This window comes from Microtus oregoni, unplaced genomic scaffold (assembly GCF_018167655.1).
Source record: "Microtus oregoni isolate MIOR12 unplaced genomic scaffold, Mior012 000064F_ref0000363, whole genome shotgun sequence".
Lineage (NCBI taxonomy): Eukaryota > Metazoa > Chordata > Mammalia > Rodentia > Cricetidae > Microtus > Microtus oregoni.
In genome coordinates, this window is record NW_024543874.1 from 3,909,089 (window position 1) to 3,936,896 (window position 27,808).

Genomic DNA, 27,808 nt, shown 5'->3' on the forward strand with positions numbered 1-27,808 from the left:
CACAACACAAAGATTTCTTTAAAAAATGTATAAATTAGCAATTTATTGAGGTAAACTTATGTATTCCAAAAAATAATCTGGCTGTGTAACAGAATATTCAGATCAAATAGATTTTTATATTATAATTTCAAAACTATTACATATAATATTTCAAGTGACACTCATAAAAATTATAAATATTAATTATAAATTAACTTACAGTTTACATATTTAAATTATCAATAAATTAAAAAAATATTAAAATAGTGTCCCAACATTCATACTGTCAGTTCTTCGTAGAGAACAACATAAGGTAGATACCCGGCAACAGGTACGCTGGCCGATCACAGTGAGGGCTGTCCACAGATAGCGTGCTTAGGCGCAGCACACTAGTTTTGTCGAGTAGCCCTCCTGGTGTTCTTTATGAATTCTTCAAGTGCTTTCAGGATGAGCTGGATGGTCTTGGTCCTTGGCCACCCCTTCTGCGACTCCAGCTTCTCCAGTAGGAGGGCCTTGGCAGTTGGGCTAGGCGTGACTATTCTACTTAGATCCTTTACCTAGTCGGAGGAGGAGAGGAGAAAGACTGGTTAAATATTTCACACGTCTTTTGTTGTGGGGTGCTCTGAGATGTTCAGATTTAGACTGAATGAGACTAATTGGGTCCATCCGCCCTGACTCACCCAAGCTAGGGGAGGTGCTTTTGTTCCAGATTCCCCTGAGAGGGACCTATGCATAGCAATTCCATTCTCTTTTTTTCCTCAAGGTAATTGTTAGCTTTTCAATGGCAACAGAATCCTAACTTCCCCTTTACTCTTGTCTGCCGTTAGAGAGTAAGCACCCAGAGGCCAACACCACCACCTTATTTGTCTGTTATCCAAAACAGTGCTGACATATACTACTGAACGAAGAGGAGCCCATCGGTAAAGGTGGTTCAGTGGGTTCTAAAGCAAGTGCTTCCCTCTCACTTCCCATTCAGATTCTGTTGTGAGTCTCTTGGTGTGGTAGCATGAAGGAGGCTGGAAACCCCTCTCCATGGACCCACTGGCGTGGGGATGACTATCGGGAAGGCTTGTCCCACCACTTGTGAGCCTGAAGTATAGCGGAATTGCAAGAGCAGGCAACTGTCTACAGAGGGAATCCCAGCCCCCCCCCCCCCCCCCCCCCCCCGCGGACCTTCTAAGTCAGGCTCTGCTGGAACAAGACTCCACAGGACTCCTGTGCACAGCCAACTAGGAAAAGCTCGGGTTTAAGGCAACTACAAGAGGCAGAAGCAGCCTTAGCATCAGGGCTGCATTCCGGGCCCTTCTTGCATCTGACTTGGCTCATCCACACTCTGAGCCATCAATCTTCTATTAAATCTACCATTTAATAGCTAGTGGCAGCCAGAAGCCCTTGATCATCTCCTTCCCTGCCTTTTCAGCCTTTGGCTACTTCTCTGCGTTAGGTCTCCGGTAGCAAGGCTGTCACTCACAGGGATTGATAATAGACTCGTGTTTGTGCCCTGTGATTTTTTTTTTTTTTTTATAATGGCTGTCTGCATAGGGCTGGGTATACTTCCTTTTGTCTGTTATATTTTTCTTATCTCTTAATCAGCTAGGTAAAATCTGTTTATTATCATTTAAAGAAGTTATTTTCTTTGCAAAAGAGACCCCCCCCCCCAAAAAAAAAACCCCAAAGTGAATCAGAACAAGGTTCTACAATAGGAACGGTTGCTCAGACCCTCTGCCTTCCGAGGCTGTCTGTGGAAGCTGCTGCAGCCTTGAGATGAGGCAGGGTGCATCCCCCCATCCCTTCTCCACACTGCATGAGAGAATGGGAAGCACTCACCTCTTGTTTGAGGATCTGATTTAGGGTTTTGGTAGCACTCTGAATGACTCTGGCTTTGTCTTTCTTGTTATCTTGTACATTGTTTGTCACGAACTCCAAGTAGATCTGGTAGTCCAGAAGACCAGAGGTGATTTTCAATAGGCAAAGTTCCTATGAGTAGAGTGGGAGGGAAAATTAGTTCTCTCTAGGAGACAGACTCGGTCCGAGAATAAGATTCCTGCTGCTCAGCATCTTTTCCCTTTGCCCCTCTAGAGAATCAGGTACCAGGCAGCATCAGCTGACCTCCCTTAACTAGCTGGACAACTAGAGGCACCGCTTAATATTTTCCCCAGGATCAAGAGTATGGCAGTGGGGATCCCCTTCAGGCCTGCCCTGCCTCTGCCCCCACTACTCTTCCTGTACTCTTGCTCACGTCTGTGCTGGCCCGAGACCTGCTTGTAAGGAATAACGAGAAATCCATGCAGGTTATCTCAATGGCTAGAGGGGGAGAGGTGTGGAGAGGGCTCTCAGTTAGGGAGAATGGGCTTGGATCATTCTAGGGGCAGCCAGAGAATGATCCCTGGACCTCTGTACTTGAGATGAGCTAGCTAAACTTGCTGTGATTTCTAACATTTAACAGACGTGAAGAATCCAACAAAGGGGACTTTACCTACTCAATGGCAAAGTGCTTTTTAATCAAAGGTTTAAGTTACTTCCCTCATAATATTTACATAATATTCTTTCTATCTACTCCCCCATCTCTGTTGCCTGACTGGAGCTGTGTGTATGCAGGCACCACATGCAAGAGAACTTGGGCTGAAAGTAAATGTGACAAACTCTTACCCGATTGTATCCGGTTTGTAAGCATCCGTCATTTCTTTGCATTGCTGGAAGCTCCAGATTGTTTTCTGACAAAGCATCGTCATTGGCCATACAATCAGGACTGTTATCACACAACTGCAAAAGAGTACAGAGCGCTCGCTTAGCTAGCACCACTAGAGGGCCAGGCCATGCTCTCCCACGGCCAGGAGACACGCTAAGAAAAAGGAAGCTACCCCCTCTCGGTGCCCGACCAAGCAGCCCAATAGAAAGAAATCCCCTAGGCTCAGTCTTCTAACTTCAGGTTTGTTACTCTGTCTTTAAGTAAAGAATTGTTAAAGTCCCCCTGTCCATTTATTTAGAGAATTCAATGATATAAACTGCCTGACACATAGTAGGAACTTAGTAAATGACAGAAATTTTGATGATAATTGGGACAAATAAATTTCAGCCACAGAATATTCCATCTGGAAGGGCCTGTGCTATCATCTGTAACTCCATAATTTTACAGATAAGAGTCCTAAATAGTAGGGAATGTCCTCAAGATTACGAAGTTAGTTCTACACACCCAAACCTAGAGTCTGGGCTCTTCTCTCTTGTGACTTTTTTTCTTTCTGTCAAGCAGAGTCAAAATACTTTGCATTTAAAAATGGAAGATACTTTAATCTAGGTAGATGTTGTTTGTTTTTGTTTTTTGAGACAAGGTTTCTCATTCTAGTCCTGGCTGTCCTAGAACTTGATATGTAGATCAGGCTGATCTCTAAGTCAGAGATCTTCCCGCCTCTGTCTCTCGAAAGCTGAAATTAGAGGCATGCACGGCTGTGCTTAGTCTAATCTAGTTGTTAGTTAGCTCTTTGTTGGGCTCTGTATTTGCATCTTAGCTGGGTTGGCCCTGGAGAGTCCTCATCACTCAGTTTACATTCAACCAAAAAGCACTGCGACTGCACAAGCTAAAGATTCATCCATTCCCAAGAGTCCTTCCGGAGTTCAAGGCAAAGAGACCTTACTCTTTGGTAAGGAAAAAGGAATCCCCACCCAAGAAACAACTGCTAAGTGAGGCTGAGAATGGCCCGCTGTGAAATTTAGAGATGCAGCTACATTCTGTATTCCCAGACAGGGAAGGACCCCTGAGAGCAGCAAAGAGAAAAGATAGTGAACACAGTGTAGTCTGATCTTTAACCTCAAATTCTAAGTGCCCTAGAACCCGGCAGAGAATTCCCAACTCAGGAGCAAAGAGAATGAATGAACGCCCACACTGGGCCTTCATCACTTTCACACAGCCTACCCACCTCTTTTCTCATTTCGAAGACTTCCCTGAGGATGTAACTAATCAGGCCTCCGAGTTGTTGCGAGGTGGTGTGTACTGGTCTGTTGGGGGTGGTGTCCTCTGTGTGGTCTCCTCTCCGGACTTGTGAGGTAGGGAGGGCAGTGGCCGTCGCCAGCATCAGCCCCAGGACGGCAAGTGGATGGAAGTCTCCTGTGTGGAGGGAAGGGAAAGCAGCAGTGAGCAGATAGCACAGCTGGGAGGCTGCTCCTGGCTGCTGGCCAGCCCGCAACCCTCGCTCTCAGCCACACGCTTCTCTCTCACACCGCTCAATAGCTCCACCAGAGGGCGAGGAATTGCCTTCACTTACTTGCGGAGAGGAACTTCATAGCTGTTCCTGGAGGGCAGACAGAGTTGTCTTTCGTTCCTGGTGGGCTCGAGAGCAGAATGAGCTACAGACATCCCCAGTCTCATATTTATTGGGAGTCGACTCTCTAATTTTGAGACTCATGGGAAAATCCCACATTTGATAAAAATCTTTGTTGGAGGGTGGGGGCGGGGCCAGAGTGGGTGGGGCTGATTGGAAACCTTATTAAGATTGCACAATGACGTCGTAAGCATCGAAAGAATCACAACTTGGGGGCGGGGGGGGGGGGTTGCGTGTGCTTAAGTCATCCTTGAGGCTAGCCCTTCTTAGCCTGATCATTCTTTACTTTCTTCTAAAAAAAGTGACTCAGCACTCTAGCATGAATTGAGAAAAAGAAACACCAAACACACTGTTTTATAAGGAGAACAAGAAGTAAGAACTGATGTGATTAAGCACACACACTCGAGCTACTAGGAAAGAGGCTAGCATTTAGTGTCCTACTTCTTTATGTTTATAAGAACCTAAGATGTTCTGACCTGAGTTTCTTCAGATCATACAAAGCCCCCCTGCCCCAACCTGGCTTATACAGACAGTAATAACGCCTGTCGCACAGTGCTTTTATGTCCTGGATCTCGTCAGGACTTGATGTTCCCAAATGGTTTGTTCACCTCCAGATTTTGTGCAGTTGTTTCTTAGGAGTCCCAGGTGGAGCCTGAGCGAAATAGAGCTATCTCCTGTGTGCCACCAAGTACTGCTAGTTTCCCCTCACACCCAGCCTCTCCTCTGCTTTCTCTCTGGCGGCCTCTTGGGTATCTTCCTGCTAAGACTGTTAGTCTCTGTGTAACAGAGCTGCTCTTACCTCTTAGTGCTGACTCCACTGCTCTCAGAACACCCCACACATGTGATAGTGTAATCCTACTGTCCCAGGTCACCCCCAGGAGGCTCAAAGGTCTGTCGCAGTCCTCAAGTTGTTGAACTCCCCTTAGTTCAGGATACTTGAAGGATACAGAGATGGAGGAAGGACCTATGGCATCTTAGCTGGCTTGAGTTTGAACTCTCCTTTTCTGAATGTCTTTATTGAATCCGAAGGGGCATGGCTCACTCTGAGTGACCCTCCAATGCCAAGTCTTCTAGACAGGGTTAAGCTTAAACGGACTCCTTCTTCCCTTTGGTTGATTTCTTCTCCAGGAGGGATAACATTCAGGATGGCTCCAGTCTGAAAGTAGGTTCTCTGTAAGAACCCAGATCACTCACAGCATAAGCTCTCAGCATCGCAGTCAGCTTCTCTCCAGATTCTTACAGCAGTGACCTTTGCAAAGACAGTTAAAGATCGGTGGATTTACTCTCCGGTTTGTATACATAAAATGCTAGGTCTGCTGGTTGAAAGAAGTGAGGTCATCTGTTCTTTTACTGTTTGAGGCACCAGTCCTGGAAGGAGTAGGGGCTTTTAGTTTGAAAATGAAAATAGGGGAAGAAGGCAGGTTGGTTTCACTTTTATTGCTTTAGGGACTTAAAGGCATCTGAACCAGCCATCCTGCACTGAAGGAAGCCACTTCCCCAGCTCCCTGCCATCCCATCTCCCTGCCGTCCCATCTCCCTGCCACCCCAGGTCCCTGCCACCCCAGGTCCCCGCTACCCCAGCTCCCCGCCACCCCAGCTCCCCGCCACCCCAGCTCCCCGCCACCCCATCTTTCTGTCATCCCATCTCCCTGCCACCTCAGCTGCCTGCCACCCCAGCTCCCTGCCATCCCAGCTCCTTGCCATCTGCTATCTCAGACCTTTGTAGCATGGATTTTTTTTAAATGACTCAATAAATTTGAGACTGTTATAGTTACAAAAACATTAAGATTTCTCTTTTCAATAAAAAGGTGCTTTTAAATGAGCATGCATCCGAGATAAAATGTTCAAACAAGACAATAAGAAGTAAGAATCCCACAGGCAGTGCCTAATCACTGGTAGTTTTAGTGGAACTCTTGTCAGCCTTGTCTGCAAGAGTTTTTTTTTTCAGCTTGTATATTTATACATATATATTATACATATTTATGTATAAAATATATACTTATACATGCATACACATGTAGATACACATGCATGTTAATGGCCTGGATGCTGTCTTCATAGCTTTTCATGGAGGTGCACATGGAGCCCACAGGCTTTTGAATAACAGTCTGTTTGAAGTCCAGCTCTGCCATTTGCTAGCTATTTGACACTGTCTCAGTTACCCCAAGATCTGCCTTCTTGTTTATTGACTCTGTAATACGAGAGTAATACTAGAGCATCATTTACAGAGCTGCTATGAAGTTAAATGAGCGAGAGTAAGCACTGAGTCTATAATTTTCAAGAGCTGGAACATCTCCCTCCAGGAGCCCTTCCTGCATGACTATCAGTTCCCCTGGGCCTTGCCTGTGAGTTTACTATGGAGACCGGAGAGCGAGCTTACTGTGCCAGGGCTGAGTCAGTCTCCTAAACATTTCCCCTGAAGAAATGCGATGGTCGGTGTTATTGAAGATCTGTTATGGGGAGCTGGAGAGATGGCTCAGAACTTAAGAGCATTTACTGCCCTTTCAAGAGGACTTGGGTTCCATTTCCAGCATTTCCATGGTGGCTCTGAACCATCTGTAACTCTAGTTCCAGAGGATCTGATGCCCTCTTTTGGCCTCAGTGGGCACTGAACTCACACGATGCACATTAGACAAAGCTGTGCTCAGACAAGGTCCCTTGGTTTAGATAGTCATCCAGTTTTGCCTTCTGCTAAGTGTTTTTATGTCAGAAGTCACAGTGCATGCTTGTCTTTGCCCTTCACATTTCTGAGCACGGATCTCAAGCACAAATGGTCCTAACAACTGCAGTGCTTGTGCTTTTGGCTGTCGACAAAAGACACGGTGCGAGGGTTGGAAGGCAAGGTGATTCTGTCTTGTCCCTCCGTATGACACCAGCATGGATCTTTATTAGTGTCAATGTCTTTGACTGTCATCTGCTTGTGGGAGAAATGGGCTCTCCCTAAACTAAAGCATTAGTACAGTAACTCTCAACCCTCTTTCTGCCGTCACAGATTCTAAACTAAAGCATTAGTACAGTAACTCTCAACCCTCTTTCTGCCGTCACAGATTCTAAACTAAAGCATTAGTACAGTAACTCTCAACACTCTTTCTGCCGTCACAGATTCTAAACTAAAGCATTAGTACAGTAACTCTCAACCCTCTCTGCCGTCACAGATTCTTTCCTCTGTGTCTTATTGAGTTTCCCACTTGAAGAACTCATTTTTCCAGTCCCATAAAGGTGTTTTTTGGAGCTTGTTCTGGAACTCACTCTGTAGACCAGGCTGGCCTCGAACTCACAAGATCTACCTGCCTCTGCCTCCCCAGTGCTGGGATTAAAGGTGTGAGCCACCATCACTTGGCACCCTCCACACTCTTTTTTTTTTTAATTTTTTTTGAGTTCATCCAACAAGAAGCCATAACTTTATTAGTGATAGAAACAGTACAAATTTCAAACCAAGCTGCAGTTCCACCTTTGAAACACCAAAAAGGGGGGAGCGGATGGGGAGTGTCCTCTCTGTCAAATAGTTACATTGTTAATGCCATAATAGCATTTACAATATCATTACTGTTGTTTTTCAGGGCTCGGACTGCCTTTGCTCTGGACACATTCGCCTGTGACATGACCAATTCTATGTCCTTAACTTCCACACCTGTCTCATCAACCTCTTCCTCCTCACTCTCCTCTTGTACTGTCGGAGTCTGAGTATTTGCTTGAATGTTTGAAACAGCTTCACCTTGAACTTTGAACTTCTCAGCAGCTGCTAACTGTGCTTGCTGAGACAAATCTTCAATCTTGGCTTCTCTAAATACGATGTAGGTGTCTGAAGCCGGGCTCTTGTAGACATCTGGTTTGGTGATGACGAAGAGGATATTTTTAGATTTCTGGATAGTGACTCTAGTAACCCCTGTAACCTGCCGAAGACCCAGCTTGGACATAGCCTTCCATGCTTTCTTTTCACTCCGGCTCTGCTTTGCTTTACTGACTGGTTCTTCATCAATTTCAGCTGCTGCCGCCAGCTGGGCTTGTTGTGTAGCTGTCTGTGTGGAGTCTTGTTCCTCGAGCTCTGGTACTGATTCATCGCTGTCAGATTCTGTTCCCGACCCTGTCTCAGCCTGGGGCTGTGGCAGCTCCTGCTCTGTGGCAGGGATGGTTTCTGTGGCTTTGCCAGGCATTTTGTGCGGAGGACGCAGAACCAAGATGGCGGCGGAAAGAGCCCTCCACACTCTTAAACTGTGGCAAGTAATGTGCTCTTGGGCTAGGGTTGGAGATGGGTGGGTCTGTGATTTAACTAAAGGGAATATATTTTTATTTAAACTTTTTTTCCTAATTCCTACTCCCTCCACAGGCTCTCCCCCCACCCCCTCCAATCCTAAGAGAGGGCCATGCACCCTGCCCTGTGTAAAGTCCCAGGCCCTCCCTACTACATCTTGGTTGAGCAAGGTTTACATCCATAGGAATAGGATCCCAAGAAGCCAGTACATACAGTAGAGACAAATCCCAGTGTCACTATCAATGGCCCCCCAGTCAGTGCAACATCTTAAAGAGAAAAGAGAAGTCACTGGTACTAGGCAATGTGGTTGCTTTTAGAATGTAGTTTCATTTAGCATCAGGCAGAGGATGTTTGCGAAGTGAAACAATGGGGTAATTTAACAGCTTCTTTTGGAGGAGAGGCTCTGGGAAATGTATTGTATTGGGTAAGAGTATTGCTGTTACTTGGAGAGAAAATATTAGGGAGACATGTTGTGTCTGTTTGGAAGGCACTGGCTGATTCTGAAGGGCAGTCAGGCTAACTACCCTAAGCTGTTGACAGCTGCCAACCTGTTCAGTCTCAGTTCTGGCTTTATAGCCTTGGTTCCAATGCCCCAATCCTAGTGTAGCTAGCTCCTAACAACTTCTTGGTCTGGCCTTAGATTTCCTAATGCCAAGCTAAATGCACCTCTGCCAGGCTGTTTCCTCTCTCTCTCTCTCTCTCTCTCTCTCTCTCTCTCTCTCTCTCTGCCCTTGTTATTTTGCTATGCATGGAGATACCTTATCCCTGGAAAAGTGGGATATTCCAGGCATTTTAGGAGTGGCTCTGTGAATAATAAGGAAGTCTTCCCCTGCCTAGGTGCCTGCTGCACCTGCGTCTCTTCTCTAGATATACTAGGACAAGTATTCTGAGCCCAGCATGTTGATAAACCAGCCTCTCTGAAACCGGTTCAGTGATAAGAAATCCCTGTGTGCTCGTGAACTCTCCCCAAGGCAGGAAGATCCCTCAGGCAGAGTTTCTCTGCTGGCTTCTCTCTGTGGGGTGGGTTTTCAGTGGTTGCTGCTTGTGCTTCGAAATTAGGCAACTTCAGTTTAGAGAAACCAGTTAATTTATTCTGGCAAGTCACTTAAACCACTCTTGGCTTCTCCAAAGATCTCAGTTCTCTGAGTTCAGTGTCATGGGCAGAAACTAAGCATGCAAAGCATCAGCTTTCCCTCCACTCCTTCCCTCCAAGTTAAGGCACTGAGAGCGCATCTGAAAGCATCACATGCTGTGTCAGGTTCAGGGGATTCTTTTGGCCTGCTTGTGATGTGTTTCGCCTCCCTGCCCTGCCCTTTTGAGCCAGTTGCTAACAAGAGAATGTCTTAGTTCCTCAGAACAAAGTCTCTTCTGTATTCTTGCAAGCTGGGTTCACAGAGGGAGGAAAGATCTTTCTAATCTTCGTAGTGGAAACGTTTCCACAAAATACTTTGGGTGTGTGAAGCACTCTCCACTTCTGAGACACACTGGGCTCATTGCTCTGAAGCAAATCCACCTGGATTGATTTAAAGTGTTGCAGAAGAATTCAGATCCCGGTAAGCTGGTCAAGGTCAAACAATAATATGTTAAAAGTACTGAATTCTTTCTGTGTATCTTGCTTGCTCTGTGTATATGTTCTCTCTCTCTCTCTCTCTCTCTCTCTCTCTCTCTCTGTGTGTGTGTGTGTGTGTGTGTGTGTGTGTGTGTGTGTGTGTGTAAGGGGGAGAGTAAGAGGGAGGGAGAGATAGATAGATGGATAAGTATATAGATAGATATACAGACAGACAAGATAGATAGACAGACAGACAGACAGAAAGTCCTTGACCCACAGACCTACTGTTGTCACAGCTCTACAGTGCTGTCCCTTTTTTGCTGGGTAATCTTGTGATTTGAAGTATCCAAGGAGACTGGGCTATAGTCTGCTGTCACTGTTCTGCCAGATCTGTGGCTTCTCCACATCCGGGCATATCTGGGCTCTTGTGGGGTGACTTATCTAGATCCCTTGACCAGGAGACCACATTACTTCCCTGTAGGTAAAAGTCAGATGGATGAGAGGCAGTGAGTGATAGGAGAGAGAGTTTGGCTTTCTTTCTAGTCAATTTCACAAGGGATCACAATGCCTGGAAATAGAAAACAGCTGTTTTTGGGGTCAACAGCTGCTGGTTGAATCAGATTCTCCCATTCCTTAGTAACAACAGTATATATACCTTATGTATACTTCTCTATGATTAGCTTGTCCACAGGTCGAGGGAAGCTGGTAAGGGACCCAGGTGTGTAGCCTTGGGCAGGGTGTGCTCAGAAGGAGACTCAGGCCCAGGACCGTTCTGTCAGATATTATATATCTGCACTTTTGGCCAGGCTCGTGAGGGTCTGAGTAGTCTTACTGAATGAGTGGGAATGCAGGATTCAGAATGAGGTTGCAAATCTTTTCACTGAATGTAGGTTCCCCCAAATTGGTTTTGTCTTTTTACTACATTACCAAACACTTGGGTTCTTATGTTTTAGGGATACATCTGTTTGCAGATGTGAACATTGAGATGATGACAAACAGGAAGGTGTCAGGGCAGGGTATTTATTCTCCCACCTCAGTCCTCCATAGAACATCATCTCCACATTCTTCCCCTGCTCCAGCCGTCTGCCTGTGCTCTGAGATTCTGCAGCTCTCTGTTAGCCTCGCTCACAACATCAAGGGCTGTAGCTGGAGACGTCCTCAGAGTTGAGAAATAATTCTCAAATGTTGAGAAGCCTGATGCTATCATTTGGGTCCCACCCAGAGAAGAGTCATTTCAGCTGATTAGGATGTTTCCATTTTTACACGGCCAGGATCTTGGTGGCCTTAGGCAAAATAAACCAATCCAAGAGAACACCAGTGCAATGAATATCACCTTTTCTGTAATTGTACAGATAGTTGTTGATATTGATCCTCTTGCCTCAGGTTTTCTGAAAAGCAGGGGTTACAAATTTGTGCCACTAGGCTTGGCTTTTCTTTCTTTCTTTCTTTCTTTCTTTCTTTCTTTCTTTCTTTTATATTTCTCTGCATGTACATCACTGAGTAACTCTCTAGTTGGAGTCCAGGAGGGAGGCATCAAGTGAAGTTTATAGATACTCACTGTTTATGAGACACAAAGAGTACATTCTTATCTTAGTAGTGATTAGATGTAGTGAAAATTACCACTGGTTTCCAGGGGTTAATTTATTGTCTGTTCATGGAGTAATGGCATGTCTAAATTATTAAGTTGTGCTGGTTGTTTGGCATCATGCACACTTTATAGCTGGACTCAATGCTTGCTTTTCAGCTAGTCTGGAACACAGCCAAGCCCTGGTCGACTCAACGGTGGCCATTACTAGTTCATTGCTCTCGGTGGTGGTAGGATGTCACAGGCAAAGGCTGACCTTTTCCTTCTTCTTCTCCTATAGCATATTACTTCTAGTATCTTGAAACTTGTTAATGGGGTCTGTGCCCCAAAGCGACAAATGGATAAGGCGTTTGAGAGAAGGAGCTTGCAGTTGAGGTATTTCTCTTTTCTACTTAAGGTCTGGTTGTGTCTCCCTAGTGCGCCAAGTCACCTATTATAGTAGTTCTGCTAGTGCAGGAGAGGTCGCACTGCCAGAGGTGAGGGCACACCCGTCACAAAGCGGTAGCTGGCAGATGATGGTGAAGGGGCTGATGCGGAGGAGACACCCGCAACTTCTCAGGACCCAGATGCTGAAATAGGTGAACACTGGGTATTTCAGCAAACATTTCCCCTTTAAAAGCACAAATATAAGTGCCAAATTGTGATAGTTTTGATAGGCTGGGCAAAGTGCCGAGAGAACCTGTCTTTTGACCCTTTAACTGTAACAGTATGTTCTTCCTAAGCTGCTTTAATGAATGAGGATTGTCAGCTAGATCAAACAAGTATTTGTTGAATGTGGATTACTAGGAGTGCCCTTTTGTTTGTCTAAGTTTTTAAGGAATTTTATAAAACAAAATTAAAACTCAAAGACAAAATCAGTGCCACCACGAAAACCCAAATGTATAATGTGGTATGCTTATAGCAAATTGTTTCTGCTTTTAAGAGCAAACCTTACTAAATGGAGCCAACACAATATTATTGGTTGAGACCAATTTTGAAAATTACTTACTTGGGATGGGAGGGAGAACTGTGATTGGAATGTAAAATGACATAAAAAATGAAAATTACTTAACAACATTATGGGAACACTCAATTCCTGACAGATTCAGATGTATTATAATCATGAACTAGGTGATTTTTCCTGTGAGCAGTGAGACTACGGTGTATTATGTTGAAAATAAAAAGTCCCTGCTACCTCACAGATGGGAGCCAGAGAGAAGACTCAAGCTTCTTAATCTGCTTCAACACAGCAAGCCATGCCCTCAGCATCCACAGGGCGGGAATGTCTGCACAGGTACAATGATGGACTCATATCACAGATAGATGCAAACCACCAGCTATGTCAGGGGAGCCAGAATGTGCCCAAGGCAGAGCTTGTTCTGCAGATTGAAATGCCCTTGGATTAGCTCTGAAAGAAACCGAATCATGTAATGTCACTTCATGGATGAATGTATTAACTTCTAGGAGGTGTATGACTCACCCAAGAGCAGTGTTTGGGTGGGCCAGGCATAGCATTGCCTGATAAAAGATGTTTGCTTATATGAATTTCAGATACACACAAATAAATTTCTAATATTTATATATTTTAAATATTGCATGATCATGTTTTTCTTGTTCACTGAAATTCAAATGCAACTGGGTATTCTATATTTTTGTCAAAAGTAGTAACTTTAGCCGGGCAGTGGTGGTGCACGCCTTTAATCCCAGCACTTGGGAGGCAGAGGCAGGCAGATCTCTGTGAGTTCGAGGCCAGCCTGGTCTACAAGAGCTAGTTCCAGGACAGGAACCAAAAAGCTACAGAGAAACCCTGTCTCAAAAAAAAAAAAAAGTAGTAACTTTATTTGGTGGGGAAGACATTGAAAACTAGGTGGCAGTGAAGGGAAGAGAGAGCCACGGAAGATAGACCTAGTAGGGAGCTGTGTGAAGAAAGTAGTCCATCTGAGTGAACAGGAAAAAGATCCCAGGGACTTGAGTCAGGACAGGGGTTGGGGGGCTGGAGGCTGTGGCAATCGTGTCCTCCTAAGAACAGATGGCGCCCGGTGGACATCCACTAGAGTTGGCTGGTTTAGTTAGACTCAAGAGAAAGATATGCCCATCAACTTCCCAACTCTGCATTCAGTGATTCCTGATGGCATCTTGGGATTAGAGCAGATGGAATTATTTACAACCCAACAGTTGGCAGGAGCTACACACAAACCCTCCTCTCACTTCCCTCCCTCCTCACAGGCTGTTAGACGCCTTCCTTTGCATCATCAGGCCAAGAGAAAGCAGGGATATTTTGACAGCAAAATCCATTCACATGGAGATTAGTTATTATATGGACACTGCTTGGGGGGCATAAGGAAAAGACACAACAAACATATTAAAGAGTGTTTGATTAGAGATTGTTGTGGGGGCCGGCGAGATGGCTCAGCAAGCAAGGCACCTTCTGTTAGTCTAACGACCCTAGTGCAGTTCCGGGACCCACATGGCAGGAGAGAGCCAGTTCCCACAACTTGTTCTCTGATTGTCATACACATGCCATGCATGGCAGATGCGCAGAAATAAGTGTAATTTTGAAAAAGATTGTTGTGGTCAAAGCAAGCTGCTTCTGTGCCCCCAAATAAAGGCATGCAGCTGGATTAAGGGCGAATTAGGAACGACACAGGGTAGACCGTCTTACACACATGTTCTTAGATTTTCTCCAGCCAGGAACTAGATCATGCCTTCAAGAGCAGAGCTCAAGTCCAGATTTTACAAGTCATATTAAGACTGAAGACTAGTTACACCATTACGGAATTTGACACAATAAGGAGGCAGCTCAGGGGACTAGGGTTTTCTCATGTGACACCCTTTCCTCCTGCTCAGAGAGGACAAGGGACAAAGAAAGTGGCTGGCTTTGAGGCCCTGAGCGAGACAGGATTCACAGAGCATGATGGATTCTGAGGGTCCCCAAAGGGTTACTTATTACTGACTTGTGTCTAGCGTTCAACTGCACTAGAATGTCAGGGCATCACATCCGATTCATCTTTGCTACAGCTCAGCTGCGGATTTCTAGGAGGTTGAATTACAAAAACAAACAGTGTCATTAAATTCAACCCCCACCTGCTTTTGGCAGTACTTGTTGAGACAGGAACCTGGTCAACATTTGATTGTGCTTTAGCCAGACTTTAGAATATTGAGTAAAATTTGAAATCCCTGAGAGAAACTTGGTTCTCTTACATGGCACAGTTCCCAGACGCGTCATATGAGGCTCTGTGCTACAATTTCCGTCCTTTTCCTCCGCAAAAGCATGTTGATCTTTCCAGAACTGTTTCAGTGCAGGGTAGAATGACATCTTGCGGATGTCGTGACGTCTCTGTGCCTTAGATTTTGAGACTCAGATCCTGCCACCATCCTCCAGGAAGCCTCTGCACATCCATTTCCAGGAATAGTGAAGGCTCTCCTCTGCTCTCTCGCGAGGGTCACACACTGTACAAATGTGTTTCCAGGCAGGGCAGTGATGGCGCAGGCCATAGCCAAACGGCCTAGATTCAAATCTTGGTTCAGTAATTCCATGCTTCAATCCACTGGGGAGAGTTTAACATCAGGCTTCATTGTTTCCACTTGCAAAACGGGAATGGCAATTGCACCTCACTTCTGGCTGCGGGATCCTGTGTGAAGTGCTGAGCTTCTAGCTGCTTCATTAGTACAATACTGTGTGATTTTAAAGACCATATAAAATATTATGTTCCTTTGATTTGAAAACTATAAGCCAAGACTAATATGTTGTTAAATATATATATGCTAATTCCGTGTCACTGGTTATATTATAGTTTACTGAAAAAAGCCTGGATTATAGATGGAGACTTGGTCTAAAACCCAGCTCCAGCCTTTATTGGTTGTGTGGCTTTATGCTTCAGTTTCCCATACCCAGATTTCTGGAATCTTAGAGACAAAGCCGTCTGAGAGAAGTTGTGAAAATTACATGACGTCACATCCACTAAGCACTTATTAGAATGTACTAAGTTGCCACTTGGTGGTAACTATCACTGTCATATTAGTTAGAGCCTGGGCAAAGAGGAAATACTTGGAAGGGAACAAAAGGGACAATGGAACACTTTCATCAGAATTTAAGGCTCCAGAGTCAACCCCAGTACAAAGCAAAGAAACGGCCAATAAAGTGATTCAGAGGTTTTATCTTGCTTTAGATTGTTATATTTCACCTAAATTTGTAGTTTTTGCATAAATTACACATGCTTATGGCACAAAATTTCAAAGTAGAAGAGGTCCACAGTGAAAAATAAGTCACACCTACCATGCCCAGTAATTAGAAACTACTGACTTCTTGTGGTTCCTTCTAGAAGTACTCTATGAATGTATAAGCAAAATGTTCTCTTTTCTATTATCTATCAATCATTACATGTATAGTAATGAATTAATGGCTGTGACATCTTTCTCTATGGAGTGTGCTTTAGAAGCCATTCAATGGGTTGATGCAGGTCTGCTTCCTTTGTAACCCTGCTATCCCATTTATCTGACCCACGGCCCATCAATGGAATTTTAGGTTGTTTCCAATCTTTTGTTATTACAGCTAAACCTGTAATGAATAATCTTGTCCAACTGTGATTTTACTTGTGTGTATCAGTGGGATTGTTTCCTAGAAGGGGAATTGCTGACTCAAAAGATACGGGCAAGTTTGACAGATAGTGGCAGATAGAGGCTGCACCAACGTAACACCCCTCCAGTGAGGTCCCCCATGCTTTCGTCATCACCTCGTGCAATCTTATTCTTGATCTTTCAGAGCCTGATGAGAGGAAAAGGAAGCCAGATTTCACTGGAGTTTTAATTTACAACTTGTTGTAAGAAAGGTGGAGCCTTCAGTCAGATATTTGAGACACACTTTTTAAAAAAAAATTTTATTTAACTTTATTTTATATGCATTGGTGTGACAGTGTCAGGTCCCCTGGAACTAGATCTTCAGACAGTTGTGGGCAGCCATGTGGGTGCTGAGAATTGAACCCGGGTCCTCTGGAAGAGCAGTCAGTGCTCTTAACCACTGAACCATCTCTCCAGCCCCTGAGAAACACTTTAAATTTCATTGGTTGACAACTCTGGAGTGGCTACAAAAGGAATCTGTTCTGACTCTTTGATCTTAACAGGTGATTTAATCTGCTCTGATGTCACAAGGGCACTCTCAGATGCCGAGGAAAGGCAGTTTGTTTGTTACAGGACAAGAAGGACGATGATCATTGCCCCCGATATAAATAAACTAAACAGAAAAAAAGTATGTCTAGCTAGAATATCAAACAAGCAAGTTTTTTGTACTTTTCTTTGTTTTCCATGTTTCTGCATTAATTATGTGTTATTTTGATATCTAGATACATGTTAATAAAATATTTTGACCTTTTAGTGTTTTGTTTTGTTTTTGAGACAGGATCTTGCTATGTACTCCAGTCTTGCCAATTTTCGTGGCGGTTCCGCTTTAGTGTCCCTGTTGCTGAAATTGCAAGATTGTCCATAAAGTTGTCCTTGATTCCTAGGTATTGAAGAATGTTAGTAATTCTGCCTGCTTGCTTTGGAAACCATCTGTTTGGTCTCTGTGATGATTTGAGTAAGAATGGCCCCCACAGGCTCTTACACGTGAGTCACCAGGGCGCGGCACTATTTGAGAAGGGTTAGGAAGTGTGGCTTTGTTGGATGTGGTGTGTCACTGGGGGTGGGCTTTAATGGTTTCAAAAGCCTACAATAGGCCCACTGTTCTGCTCTTGGCTTGTCAATCAGGATGTTCTCTGACGTACTTACCAAGCACTGTACCTGCCTGCCACCATATTCCCTGCTACCATGCTCCCTGCCATGATGATAATGCTAAGCTTCTGAAACTGTAAGCCAGCCCCCAGTTAAATGCCTGCTGTTGCTGTGGCCATGGTGTCTCATCACAGCACTAGAATAGTGACAGTCTCCTTCTTTTTTTTTTTTTTTTTTTTTTTTTTTTGGTTTTTCGAGACAGGGTTTCTCTGTGATTTTGGAGCCTTCCTGGAACTAGCTCTTGTAGACCAGGCTGGTGACAGTCTCCTTCTTAAATAGTGTTGGTGTGTTCCTAGTGACTCCCTCATCTCTGACTCTTGTGGAAGCTTGCCCATTCTACTTTTGCCTCATGGCATCTGTGAAGCTCCTGACCACTCCTATTCTAGGTTTCTGTGCTCCTCCCCACCTCTGATGCCTCTCTTTCCTCTTTCTTTTTTCTTTCTTTTTTCAAGGCAGGGTTTCCCAGAATCTACGGAGTCAGTCTTGGAACTCACTCTGTTGACCAGGCTGGCCTTGAACTCACAGAGGTCCACCTGCCTCTGCTGGGTTTAAAGGCGTGTGCCGCCACCACCAGCTGGCTCTTTCCTCTTTGTGGGTGTAACTCAGGCCACTGCTCCAGCTGAGTCTCCTAAGAGGTAGTACTTCAGAGTTCTGGCTGTGCTTCAGTCCACCTTTCTGAGGACCTGAGGTTAGAGCTGGAGCTTACAGGTGGGGAGTCAAAGCATTGGAGCACACAGAACGTACCCCTCTAGGAAAGACAGAGCCCAGCTGGGAAGCTAGGATGTGCGAATCAAGCACTCTGCAGAAACAAGCTCTCTTCTGTGTGTAGACCGAGGGCCTGGGATGTATGTAAAGCCGCTTATGGATGAGCTGCCACTGTCTGCAGGCAGAAGAGTGGGTGTCTCTGCGCTTTCCGTTCATCTCTATGCCCTAAGACTGTGTTTTCTCTCCTAGCACCTGGGAGAAAAGCTGAGGATGGAAATGTGGATGCATCTCAGGTGACTCTTTTCTTTAATTTAAACCTCAGATAGTAGCTCGTGACAGACCTTGATCCTGACTTTAGGGGACTTTCAGTCATTCAGCTTGATTTGCATGTTTTTGCTGTTTTAAGGCCCCCCCCAAAAAAATTGTTAGGAAGATTGGTTTCCTATTCCCATTTCTTACAGTCCTGTAAATTGCTATCATTATGGGAAGGCCCATTCATTTCCTACACATGAACTAGGTTTCCTTTCGGGGAGCTATTAGCATTGAAGGCTAGAATCCATTTAAATCCCCAGAGAGTCTATGGCTCAATCCACTGGAATTAATAGTGTCAGAGAATGCAAGGTAGGCCTTAGTTGGAAAACAATTGCATTCCTTTGGAGAGAGGAAACTTCAGCTGGAAAGGAATCCAAGGGCTGAAAGGTTGGTGGGAATGCCTTTGCAGCTGGTAGCATTCTTTGTAGAAAGAACATTGCTCCTTCCAGTTCTTCAGGGCTTATTTCTCTACATGCTCCGGCCTCATCAGCTAGCATGGCTTTCACTTTTGTAAATAATGTGTGATATATTGTGTCTCATTATTTATTCAGCCGGTTTCCTCTTTGTGACATCCCGGTTGTTGGCTTCTGTCAGCAAGGCTGAAGGAGATATTCATGCAGATACTCTACTATTATGAGTCCGGAGGCCATCTTGCTAACAAAGATCCTCCCGGCAGTGTCCCTTCCCTTCATCCTGCTGAGCAGCACCGAGCAGCACTGTCACAGCTGTGAGGAACAGAAGGGGCAGACAACAGCCTGGAGGGACAGGAGAGCTCTAGATGAATGAGTGCCAGCAGCCCAACAGCAGGAGAAACGTCACCGCTCTCTCTGTGTCTTCTTCCGTAGAAATTACTTTGTGACGTTAGAAGGATCCCTTGCTGACTTTCCCTCGGCTAGGCTAGGTGCTTTATGAGAGTAGGAGGCTTTTCTCCTGTTTATCGTCATCGTCTCACATCTGGCCCATTGCCAGCCCAGGACATGTCTATAGCCAACGAACATCTGTTGAGCCCATCTAGTTATACATCAGTAATTTATGTTTTATAGACAGGTAACTCAAGTTCAGAAAAGTCACGTGGCTCTTACAGGTAGAGGCGGCAAAGCAGGATCCGAACCCACAGCTGTAGGATACTTAAAGCTAGACTTGTGGGCAAGGTCCTAGAAGTGAACATTCAATCACAACAACAATTAATTTTCCCATTGACAATACATTTTCTCAGTCATAAGAACAGTGACTGTCTCTTTAGCATCCCAGATCTGCAATGCTCGGGAGTACATCTGCAAGGGATTACTACTCTCTTGTGCTCTGGGGTTACGGTAGAAAACCAAGCATTCTTTTGTATCCAAATTCTCTTGGTTGTAGATTTGAAAATAAACAAAAACCAGTCCTATCCTACCAAAGGACAGTCACTCAAAGCATTTTTCTGTCTTCACTTAATATGTGTGAATTTAAATAAAAAGCCTTATTTTTGTACTTGTTTGTCTACAGAGTGGTATAAAATATGGAGTTTAAAACTGAATTTGAGGGAGAGATGGTTCAGCAGTTAAAAATGCTTGCTGTTTTTCCAGAGGACCCAAGTTTGGTTCCCAGCATCCATGTTAGGCCCCTCACCACTGCCTGTAATTATAGCTTCAGAGGATCTGGTGCCCTCTTCTGGCCCTCTTACACACCTGCACTCCCATGCATGTGCACACACACACATATAATTAAAAAAAAAAACCTCTTAGAACACTGAGTTTGAGCCCTGGATGTAGTATTCTAGTCTCCTTTTCTTTTTCCTAAAGGACAGCACTTATGAAAATACCCATTCTGTAGGTTGGAGTTGACTACACATTGCTGAATGTACTCCACATTAGCATCAGATTCCAGCAGAACCTCATGATCACCCCTGCCCCCAACCCTGGCACTCTCTGTAACATCCCTTTAGCTACATCCTTTCTAGGTTGCTATTTTGTATTGGGGAAAATCTAGGCAATACCACAGTGCAATAATTTTTCTTTCTAAAGTCTCAGGACAATTGTAAATAAAAATGTCCGGTAACTTCCAGTGACAAATAGGACTGCAAAGGTAAGCTAAGAGATCTGGACATTTTATGAAGTAGATTTTTTTCCATGGTGGGCCCCTGACTGTACACTGTCCACACTTAGATGCAGCCTGGGTTTTGCCATAAGCAGTCTTTTCTCCTTTTCTTTCAGCATCTTCTGGGCAGTGTGGAAGGTTAGCTCTGCCAGTTAGAGAAGTAGCTCTGTCCCTTGCTTGGGCACCATTCCTTTCTAGGAACTTCATAGCTGGGCACTCGCTGGTATTCATACTGGGACCATGGACCATACCTGCAACCTATGCAGCTAGAGGGCTTGAGGATTGTGTTCTTTCCATTGCTCTGATTTAGCCCATCTGCAGTTCTTAAAGCAGACCTGGTGACAACCCTTGACAAAATAGTCCTCAAATCCCGACACCCTTCCCCACCCTTTATGAACTGGCCAGCCAGCACCGCCAGCTACTTTGTGCCTCTTTCTGAGGTAGAGAGTAACTGGCATATACGCCTTTGTCACATGACAGCTGAAGAACACTGGGCCACTAACTCAAAGCCCTTGTCCTGTCTTATCATAACTCACAGAGGACTTTGCCCCTCTCCCCTGGGAGCAGGGTCTTCCTGGTCAGCCATAGGAAGAAAGACAAAGCAAGCTGCTGCTTGTAGCTTGCTTTCATTATCCTCCTCTGGGTCTTTGGCTTACGAGGCAGAAAAATCTGTGTCCTTGACACCGTGTCTGGCACTTTCTTGACTTGCATTCTCCAGTTCACAGAGTCCACAGAGCGTGAAGGTGGCTCTTGCGTTTTACTTCTTTCAGTATGTGAAGGGCTTCTCTAATGGCTCATCTTCCTCTGTCCCAACTCTGGCACTGTCTTAATTTAAATGGGAAATTCAGTCTCAGGGCCAGAAAGAAACTTACACCTTAAAACAAACAAACAAATAGATAAATAAATAAATTGGGAAATAAGACAAAATGACAAACTCTTATAGATGTGTATCTTTTATGTAGTCTAACTAATCGAAAGTAAGGTCTTAATATACTCAGTACTCTGTTTTCAAACTTACTATTTCTTAAAGATCTCTCCATGATTTATATACACATCTTTTTTTTTCTTTTACACAGGGTCTCACTATATAGCTCTGGCTGACCCGAAACTCACAGAGATTTGCCTGCCTCTGCTTCCCAAGTGTCACAACACCTGACTTTCTTACTTTTTTATTTTTGAGATTCTAATATAACTCTAGTATAACCCCTTTCCCTTCCCCCCTCTAGGCTTTCCCATACATCCTCCCCACTCTTCTTCAAATTCATGCCACCTTCTTACAGTTTTTAAAGAGCAGTTTGGCATAAAGAGTAATCTATCTTATTTTCCCAGTCTTCTCTTGGTATATGTTTCTGTCACTGTCAATATAGATGTTGCTATAGTGTACGCTATACAGTACCTTTCATATTTGTGAGACTATACCCTTTGGCCAGATCCAGTGATGGAATAGCTACTGAACTGCCTGCTCTCTCGATTTAAGATGTGAGTAAAAGGGTCTCATTATTTGTCAGTCTCACATACCAATACACAGCCCCCTTTCCCTTAAGTCAGTGGTTTTAATAGTGAGGGAATAAACAGAACATAAGAATATATTTGTAAGGGAGAGAGGAAGAACTAGAAAGAGAGACGTGATATGTTTGGTAATGACTGTGGTATGAGGGGCAGATCCTGGGAGCAGGGAAACAGACAGGGTAGGCTTCCAGATCCACCCTCACTAGCAGAACTACCTCGTTTCTCCATTTACAGGGGCTGCTGCAGAGCTAAATCAGATGGGATACGCAGTTGATATTCAGTAGCTGCTGGCCCTGAGCCCTACCCTATCGGGTACTGTGCTCGACGATGCAACAGTATTAGGCACTGAGAATGTAAAAGGAGGCCTTGGACGTTTTCAGAAAGCACAACAAGCTCACTGGAAACCATCAGAAAACAACGAAGACCTCACAGAGTCTACTCAGGTCACTTTTAAAATGTCAGTTGCAGTGAAGTGTTTCTTTTGGTGTGGTTTTTGACACTTTGGAGAGTTTTCTGTAATTGTATAAGGATCTCTGAGCATCTCATAAGCCACATGGAAGGTGGATATGTTAACCTTGTTTTTCGAATGTTCCATTACGTGCTTACTGTGGTTCTATAGAGTCAACATCCTGGAAAAAAATGTAAAGTGGTTTTATTGTAGATTGAGGTCGGTTTATCCAAAAGGTTTCAAAGGGAAAGTTTAGGTTCATTTTCTCTCTCTTTCTCTCTCTCTCTCTCTCTCTCTCTCTCTCTCTCTCTCTCTCCCTCTCTCTCTCTCTCTGTGTGTGTGTGTGTGTGTGTGTGTGTGTGTGTGTGTGTGTGTAGGAATTGTTGGATTAATGACACTTACCTGTAGCACTCTCAAACCAGGAAATGGTGATATAACTTCCCACAGTCCAGCCCTGCCACATGAGGACATTGCTAGCGACACAGCTGAAGTGCTGTCTGGAGCTGGTGCCTTTCCTCTGTTGCTCATGCCTTACAATGCCAGGGAGAGACAGGATGGGGTCGAGCCTCACTAGACAGTCAGTTCTGGCTCTGACTACCCGTGTGGCACTAGTCACCCATAAACTCACACCTTTTCATTGCCCACAATGTGACAAACACTCAAGCTAACAGATTTACGGGGATTCCTATGTGGGAAGAAGGTGTTGGGAACGGGGGCTTCCAGCGAACAGAAATTCAGAGAAGTGAAATGATTTGCCCAAGACCATCAGTAACCACTGAAAAGTCCAAAGTTCGTCCAGGGTTTCCTCACCTGGCCCAGCATCTGTCCCTAAAAGCAGCAGTCTACTGGAGATAAGGAGAATGTTATCTCCTTTTATAAAACATTTGAATAGTTTGCAGAAAGACAGATGTCAGAGACCTGTTCAGTACCGGGGTGTACCACGGTGTATGGGGGTGTACTGCAGTGTACTGGGGACACCAGCTCTACTCTTCAATGTTGCTTCCTCTTCAGATCCAGGCAAAAGCACTGCAGTCCCATGGATGCCGTCTTCTCCCTGCCCATATTCGATTTCTGTCAGCTTGACTGTGGAAATGCCTTTCGCACTTACCCAGTTCTCTGTCACATCGGCAGCACCCAGTCCAGTTTCCATCATCTGCCTCTGGGTCAGCGCTTTCTATTGGATAACAGGCTGAGGCAAAAGCGGCTTCCTTCTCTTCCAGGCTTAGAACATGTCCTTACTGCCGTTGGTTAGACATGCAGGGTCACAGGCCTCCAGCAGCTTTGTCGTGTGCCAGTCTTCTCCCTTTGGTTTTAGTGTCTCTGGATCCTGAGTTTGTCAGCCCCTGTTAACAGCGTGTCCCTTTGCCTAGCGCCCCCTTCCCTGTCTCCCTGCCCCCTTGTTCAGTCAACAGCTCTTCCATCAGACTTGCTTAGGCCCCCCTCCCTTCTCCTTTCCTTCAGATTTCATCTCTTTTCTTTTTTTGCTTTTCCTTCTTGTCTCCTCTCCTTTCTCTTTCCACTTTCCTCCTCTTTTCTTCTCACTTTCTTTCCCCTTTGGTTACTTTCTTATTTAGTGTATGTTACTTGTGCAAAAGGACATTTTCTAATCTGAGTGTCTCAGATAGGAAATAGCTGGGGTCCCATGACTGGAAGGAAGGGAAGAACTTTAATCACTTCCTCTCTCTCTTTGACTGAACTTCTGGGGAAATCCTCTGACCATGAAAACCAGGGCCAGAATCTGGCTGGAGGTTACAGACTCCCATGATTTTAAGTCTTGACTCCTGAATAATTCAGACCAAAAAAAAAAAAAAAAAAAAGGAAAGCCTCTGACCCTTGGACCTATGAAGATCATAGTAGTTTTTATACTATTAAGCATCACAATCAAAATTTTCTTTAACTACATCCTGTGTCTACACAGGTCCTAGGATTAATAAATGGCTGGTATCTATGGTCCAGAGTATTTTGGCAAGTGTGCATTTGGCAGGCAGGCCATACTAACCATTGGCCAAAGGCTGAAGGTGAGCCAGGGCACTGAGGTCTTCCCTGGGGCAGCTGGGGTGCCCCCAAGAACCACTGTGACAAACAGGGACTATCCAAGACAAGACATGCAGTGCTTCTGCCCTGTGTAGTGAATGCTAGCAGTTCTTGTTGGCTGTGGTGACATGTGGCATTGTGCTTTAGTTTGGAGAAGGAGATAACATGTCAGCTCTTCTCCAAAGAATGACCACACTAGAATCTGCCATCTGATACTGAGATGACCCCTCGCTGCAGTAGGGAGCCAGAAGTCGATCCTAGTCATTTCTGGTGGAATAATCTCATTTACCTGCCACAGATATTTGAAAAAGAAGGCAGGCTTCACAGGATGAGATTTAAAGCTTTGGCTGTGTAGGATGTGAATCAGGAAGTTGCTTGTTACAGATTTTAAAAGGGAGTATTTTTTCTGAGATTCAGTAGCCTGCTCTCAACTCAGTGTTAGTCACGGGGGAGCGTTTACTGGTGAATTTCCTTTGAAAATCACCGAATGTCTATCTTTGCAATGAGAATTGAAACAACAATTGCAATTTGTTGAAACAACAATAAACAAAACACAGCCTCCGGTGTGAACTTTATTTTTACTCATCTTCTATGGCCTTATAACTACATAAAATTATCTGCAGTCTCTGAATTTTTGTTTGTATTTACTTATCCATTTTTTTTACTTTATTTATTTTTTTTTTTGAAAAGTTCTGCAGTTCAGGATGGCCTGAGACTCAGTTTCGCAATCCTCCTGCCTCAACTTTCCAAGTGTGAGGACTATCGGTGTGCTACCTTAATCCGCTCTCCTGACTTGCTTTGTTTGCTTGTTTCTAGAAAATAGAATTTGCCTCGCTCCCTAGCCCAGAGCCCCACCGGGGCAGGAGTCTGTGTTCTGATGCCTTTTGTAATCAACTGATCACATGCCATCTCTGGGACAGGGTGGGTTCTCAGTTAGCAATTACAAGTATCACTTGTTTCCCTTGCAACCTAGAAAGCAGTTGACTTTGTCATCCTCATTTTGTAAATGAGGAAGTTGGGGTTCAGAGAGGTGAGTTAATTTGACACTTGGTAGGGGAACCAGAAGTTGAATCTAGTCAGTTTGGGAGGATCAATCATTGCACTTATTTTCTTGCCTCCGATGTTTGAAAGAGAAGTAAGGGCTTCATTGGTCTAGACTTGAAGAAGTGTTGGCAGTGTGGGATGTGAATCAGATGGGCTTTCGGGTTTCACTGAGTTTGGGAGTCCTATTATTAGCTAGAGGGGAAGAGATAAGGTAAGGAGGGGCAGGGGAAGATATGGTAAGCCTGATTAGACCAACATCAGAGCCACTATCTAGCCTTGTCTGTTTCTTAGTACTTCTCTTCTTTTGAATTAGGAGTTAAGGTCTAGGCTGTTTAGATATGCAGGGGCAGAGTGGCTTAAGTAGGAGGAGTAATTTTATTTATTTATTTATTTATTTTTATTTATTTTTTTTTTTGATTTTTTCGAGACAGGGTTTCTCCGTAGCTTTTTGGTTCCTGTCCTGGAACTAGCTCTTGTAGACCAGGCTGGCCTCGAACTCACAGAGATCCGCCTGCCTCTGCCTCGGAGTGCTGGGATTAAAGGCGTGCGCCACCACCACCTGGCAGGAGTAATTTTATTTACTAATTATGACACTGTACAGTGTACTCCACAGTGAAGCTAAGGTCAAAGTTACTGCACTCAATGGTCAGGTTTAAAATCTACTAACCTTCCCCCCTCTTTTTTGAAACAGGAACTCTCTGTAGCATAGTCTAGCCTCAAACTCGAGAGCCTCCTGTGTTTGGCTGGGGTTAGAGGTATATACCACTATGCCCAATTTACTCTACTGTTTGAAAATGAGACCAGACAATCATGAGATGACAGCATCTACCATGAGAAGTCTAAAATAAGTAGAAAAGTCACTTGCGGAAAACATTGTGCATATAGAAGAAAACTTGACATTGACATCTCCTAGGAAAAATGTTTGTTCTGTGGAAGAACAGGATGGTATAGAAAAGAAAAGATTGGAAACAAAAAGAACCCCTAAATTGCTATAGAGATTTGCATTGGTATAGGTCTTGGTTTATTGATACAAATTTAAGGTCAATTTTATTGTATGTATATTTCTGCTCTTGATTAAAATATTGTGTGTGCAGCTCATTTTAAAATGTAATGTATAATTAAGAAATATAGGTTAATAAGGAGTCATCTATAATAGTGAAATTTATAGTCATGTTAGTTGGATTTTCTAGATATACAGAGATATATTTCAGATGGATAGGCATTCTTCAAACCTTTCAAAGACTACGGAATATGGCATTTAAAATGTTTAAGAACTTAGGACTTTTCATGACAGTGAGACACGTCTACTCCTAGCAACACCAATAACTTCAAGAGGAAGATGGTCATCGAAGAGGCTCCTTATGGAGTTGATTAGCCATTTGGGCAAGAAACGGCTCTTGCCTAGACTGCTTGATGAACTGGACATGTAGGACCCACAGAGAAATGACTGCTGAACTTGCCTAAAGGTGAGATGATCCTTAGGGGCTCCTGCTTCATGAAAGAGTCTGTTAGACATTCTGTAGGACACAGAAAAAAGTGACTGACAAACTGCCAATAGAGGCACTCTTTCAAAGTTCCTGCTTCATAGAAAAGTCTGCCAGATACTATGGGTCTGTAGGCTGAAGATGGATGCCCCAATGATACAGAAGAACTTTGGGTGACTGTCCTGGCAGTGAGAAGTCTCTGTCAATTCTAGAGTTTTGGAAGTTGCTTACAATGAGCTTCTAATTTACTTAGGTAGTATTATATCCTTTTGGAGTCTTTGATGGAGTTGAAGAATTGATAGTTATAGACTTTTCCTTAGTTATGATAAAAGATAAAGTAGATATAAATATTGTAACTGTAATTCTTGTTTGATACCTGTTTTGTTATATGTAATTTTACTATATTAAAATTAAAGTCTTTCTTTTTGTTTAAACAGAAAAGGGGAAATGGTGTGGTAGGTCCTTCTGTCTATGTGTTGTTTTTATTGGTTAATGAATAAAGAAATTGCTTTGGACCTATAGCAGGACAGAACTTAGGTAGGCAGAGAAAACTAAACAGAGCCGGGCGGTGGTGGCGCACGCCTTTAATCCTAGCACTTGGGAGGCAGAGGCAGGCGGATCTCTGTGAGTTCGAGACCAGCCTGGTCTACAAGAGCTAGTTCCAGGACAGGCTCCAAAACCACAGAGAAACCCTGTCTCGAAAAACCAAAAAAAAAAAAAAAAAAAAAAAAAAAACCAGAAAACTAAACAGAATGCTGGGAATGCTGGGA

General features: G+C 44.2%; 2 protein-coding genes across 2 annotated transcripts; both read right to left on the bottom strand.

Moving 5' to 3' along the window:
- Positions 1-368: 368 nt before the first annotated feature.
- Il6 (interleukin 6) lies at positions 369-4,257 on the bottom strand. The gene is made up of 5 exons (XM_041640514.1): positions 4,239-4,257; positions 3,894-4,081; positions 2,629-2,742; positions 1,807-1,956; positions 369-536 (listed from the first exon to the last, which is right to left on the bottom strand). Exons 1-5 carry the CDS (start codon positions 4,255-4,257, stop codon positions 369-371), a joined length of 639 nt encoding a protein of 212 aa, XP_041496448.1.
- Positions 4,258-7,670: 3,413 nt separating this feature from the next.
- Positions 7,671-8,468, bottom strand: LOC121440009 (nascent polypeptide-associated complex subunit alpha-like). The gene has a single exon (XM_041640706.1). It carries the CDS (start codon positions 8,447-8,449, stop codon positions 7,802-7,804), a length of 648 nt encoding a protein of 215 aa, XP_041496640.1. The 5' UTR covers positions 8,450-8,468; the 3' UTR covers positions 7,671-7,801.
- Between the last annotated feature and the right edge of the window lie 19,340 nt (positions 8,469-27,808).

Coding starts and splice junctions, on each gene's coding strand:
- Il6 (XM_041640514.1), bottom strand. Junction 1,957..2,628: donor TACAAACCGGATACAATCGG/GTAAGAGTTTGT, acceptor CTCTACTCATAG/GAACTTTGCCTATTGAAAAT. Junction 537..1,806: donor ATCAGATCCTCAAACAAGAG/GTGAGTGCTTCC, acceptor TCCTCCGACTAG/GTAAAGGATCTAAGTAGAAT.
- LOC121440009 (XM_041640706.1), bottom strand. CDS start 8,449: ATGCCTGGCAAAGCCACAGAAACCATCCCTGCCACAGAGCAGGAGCTG.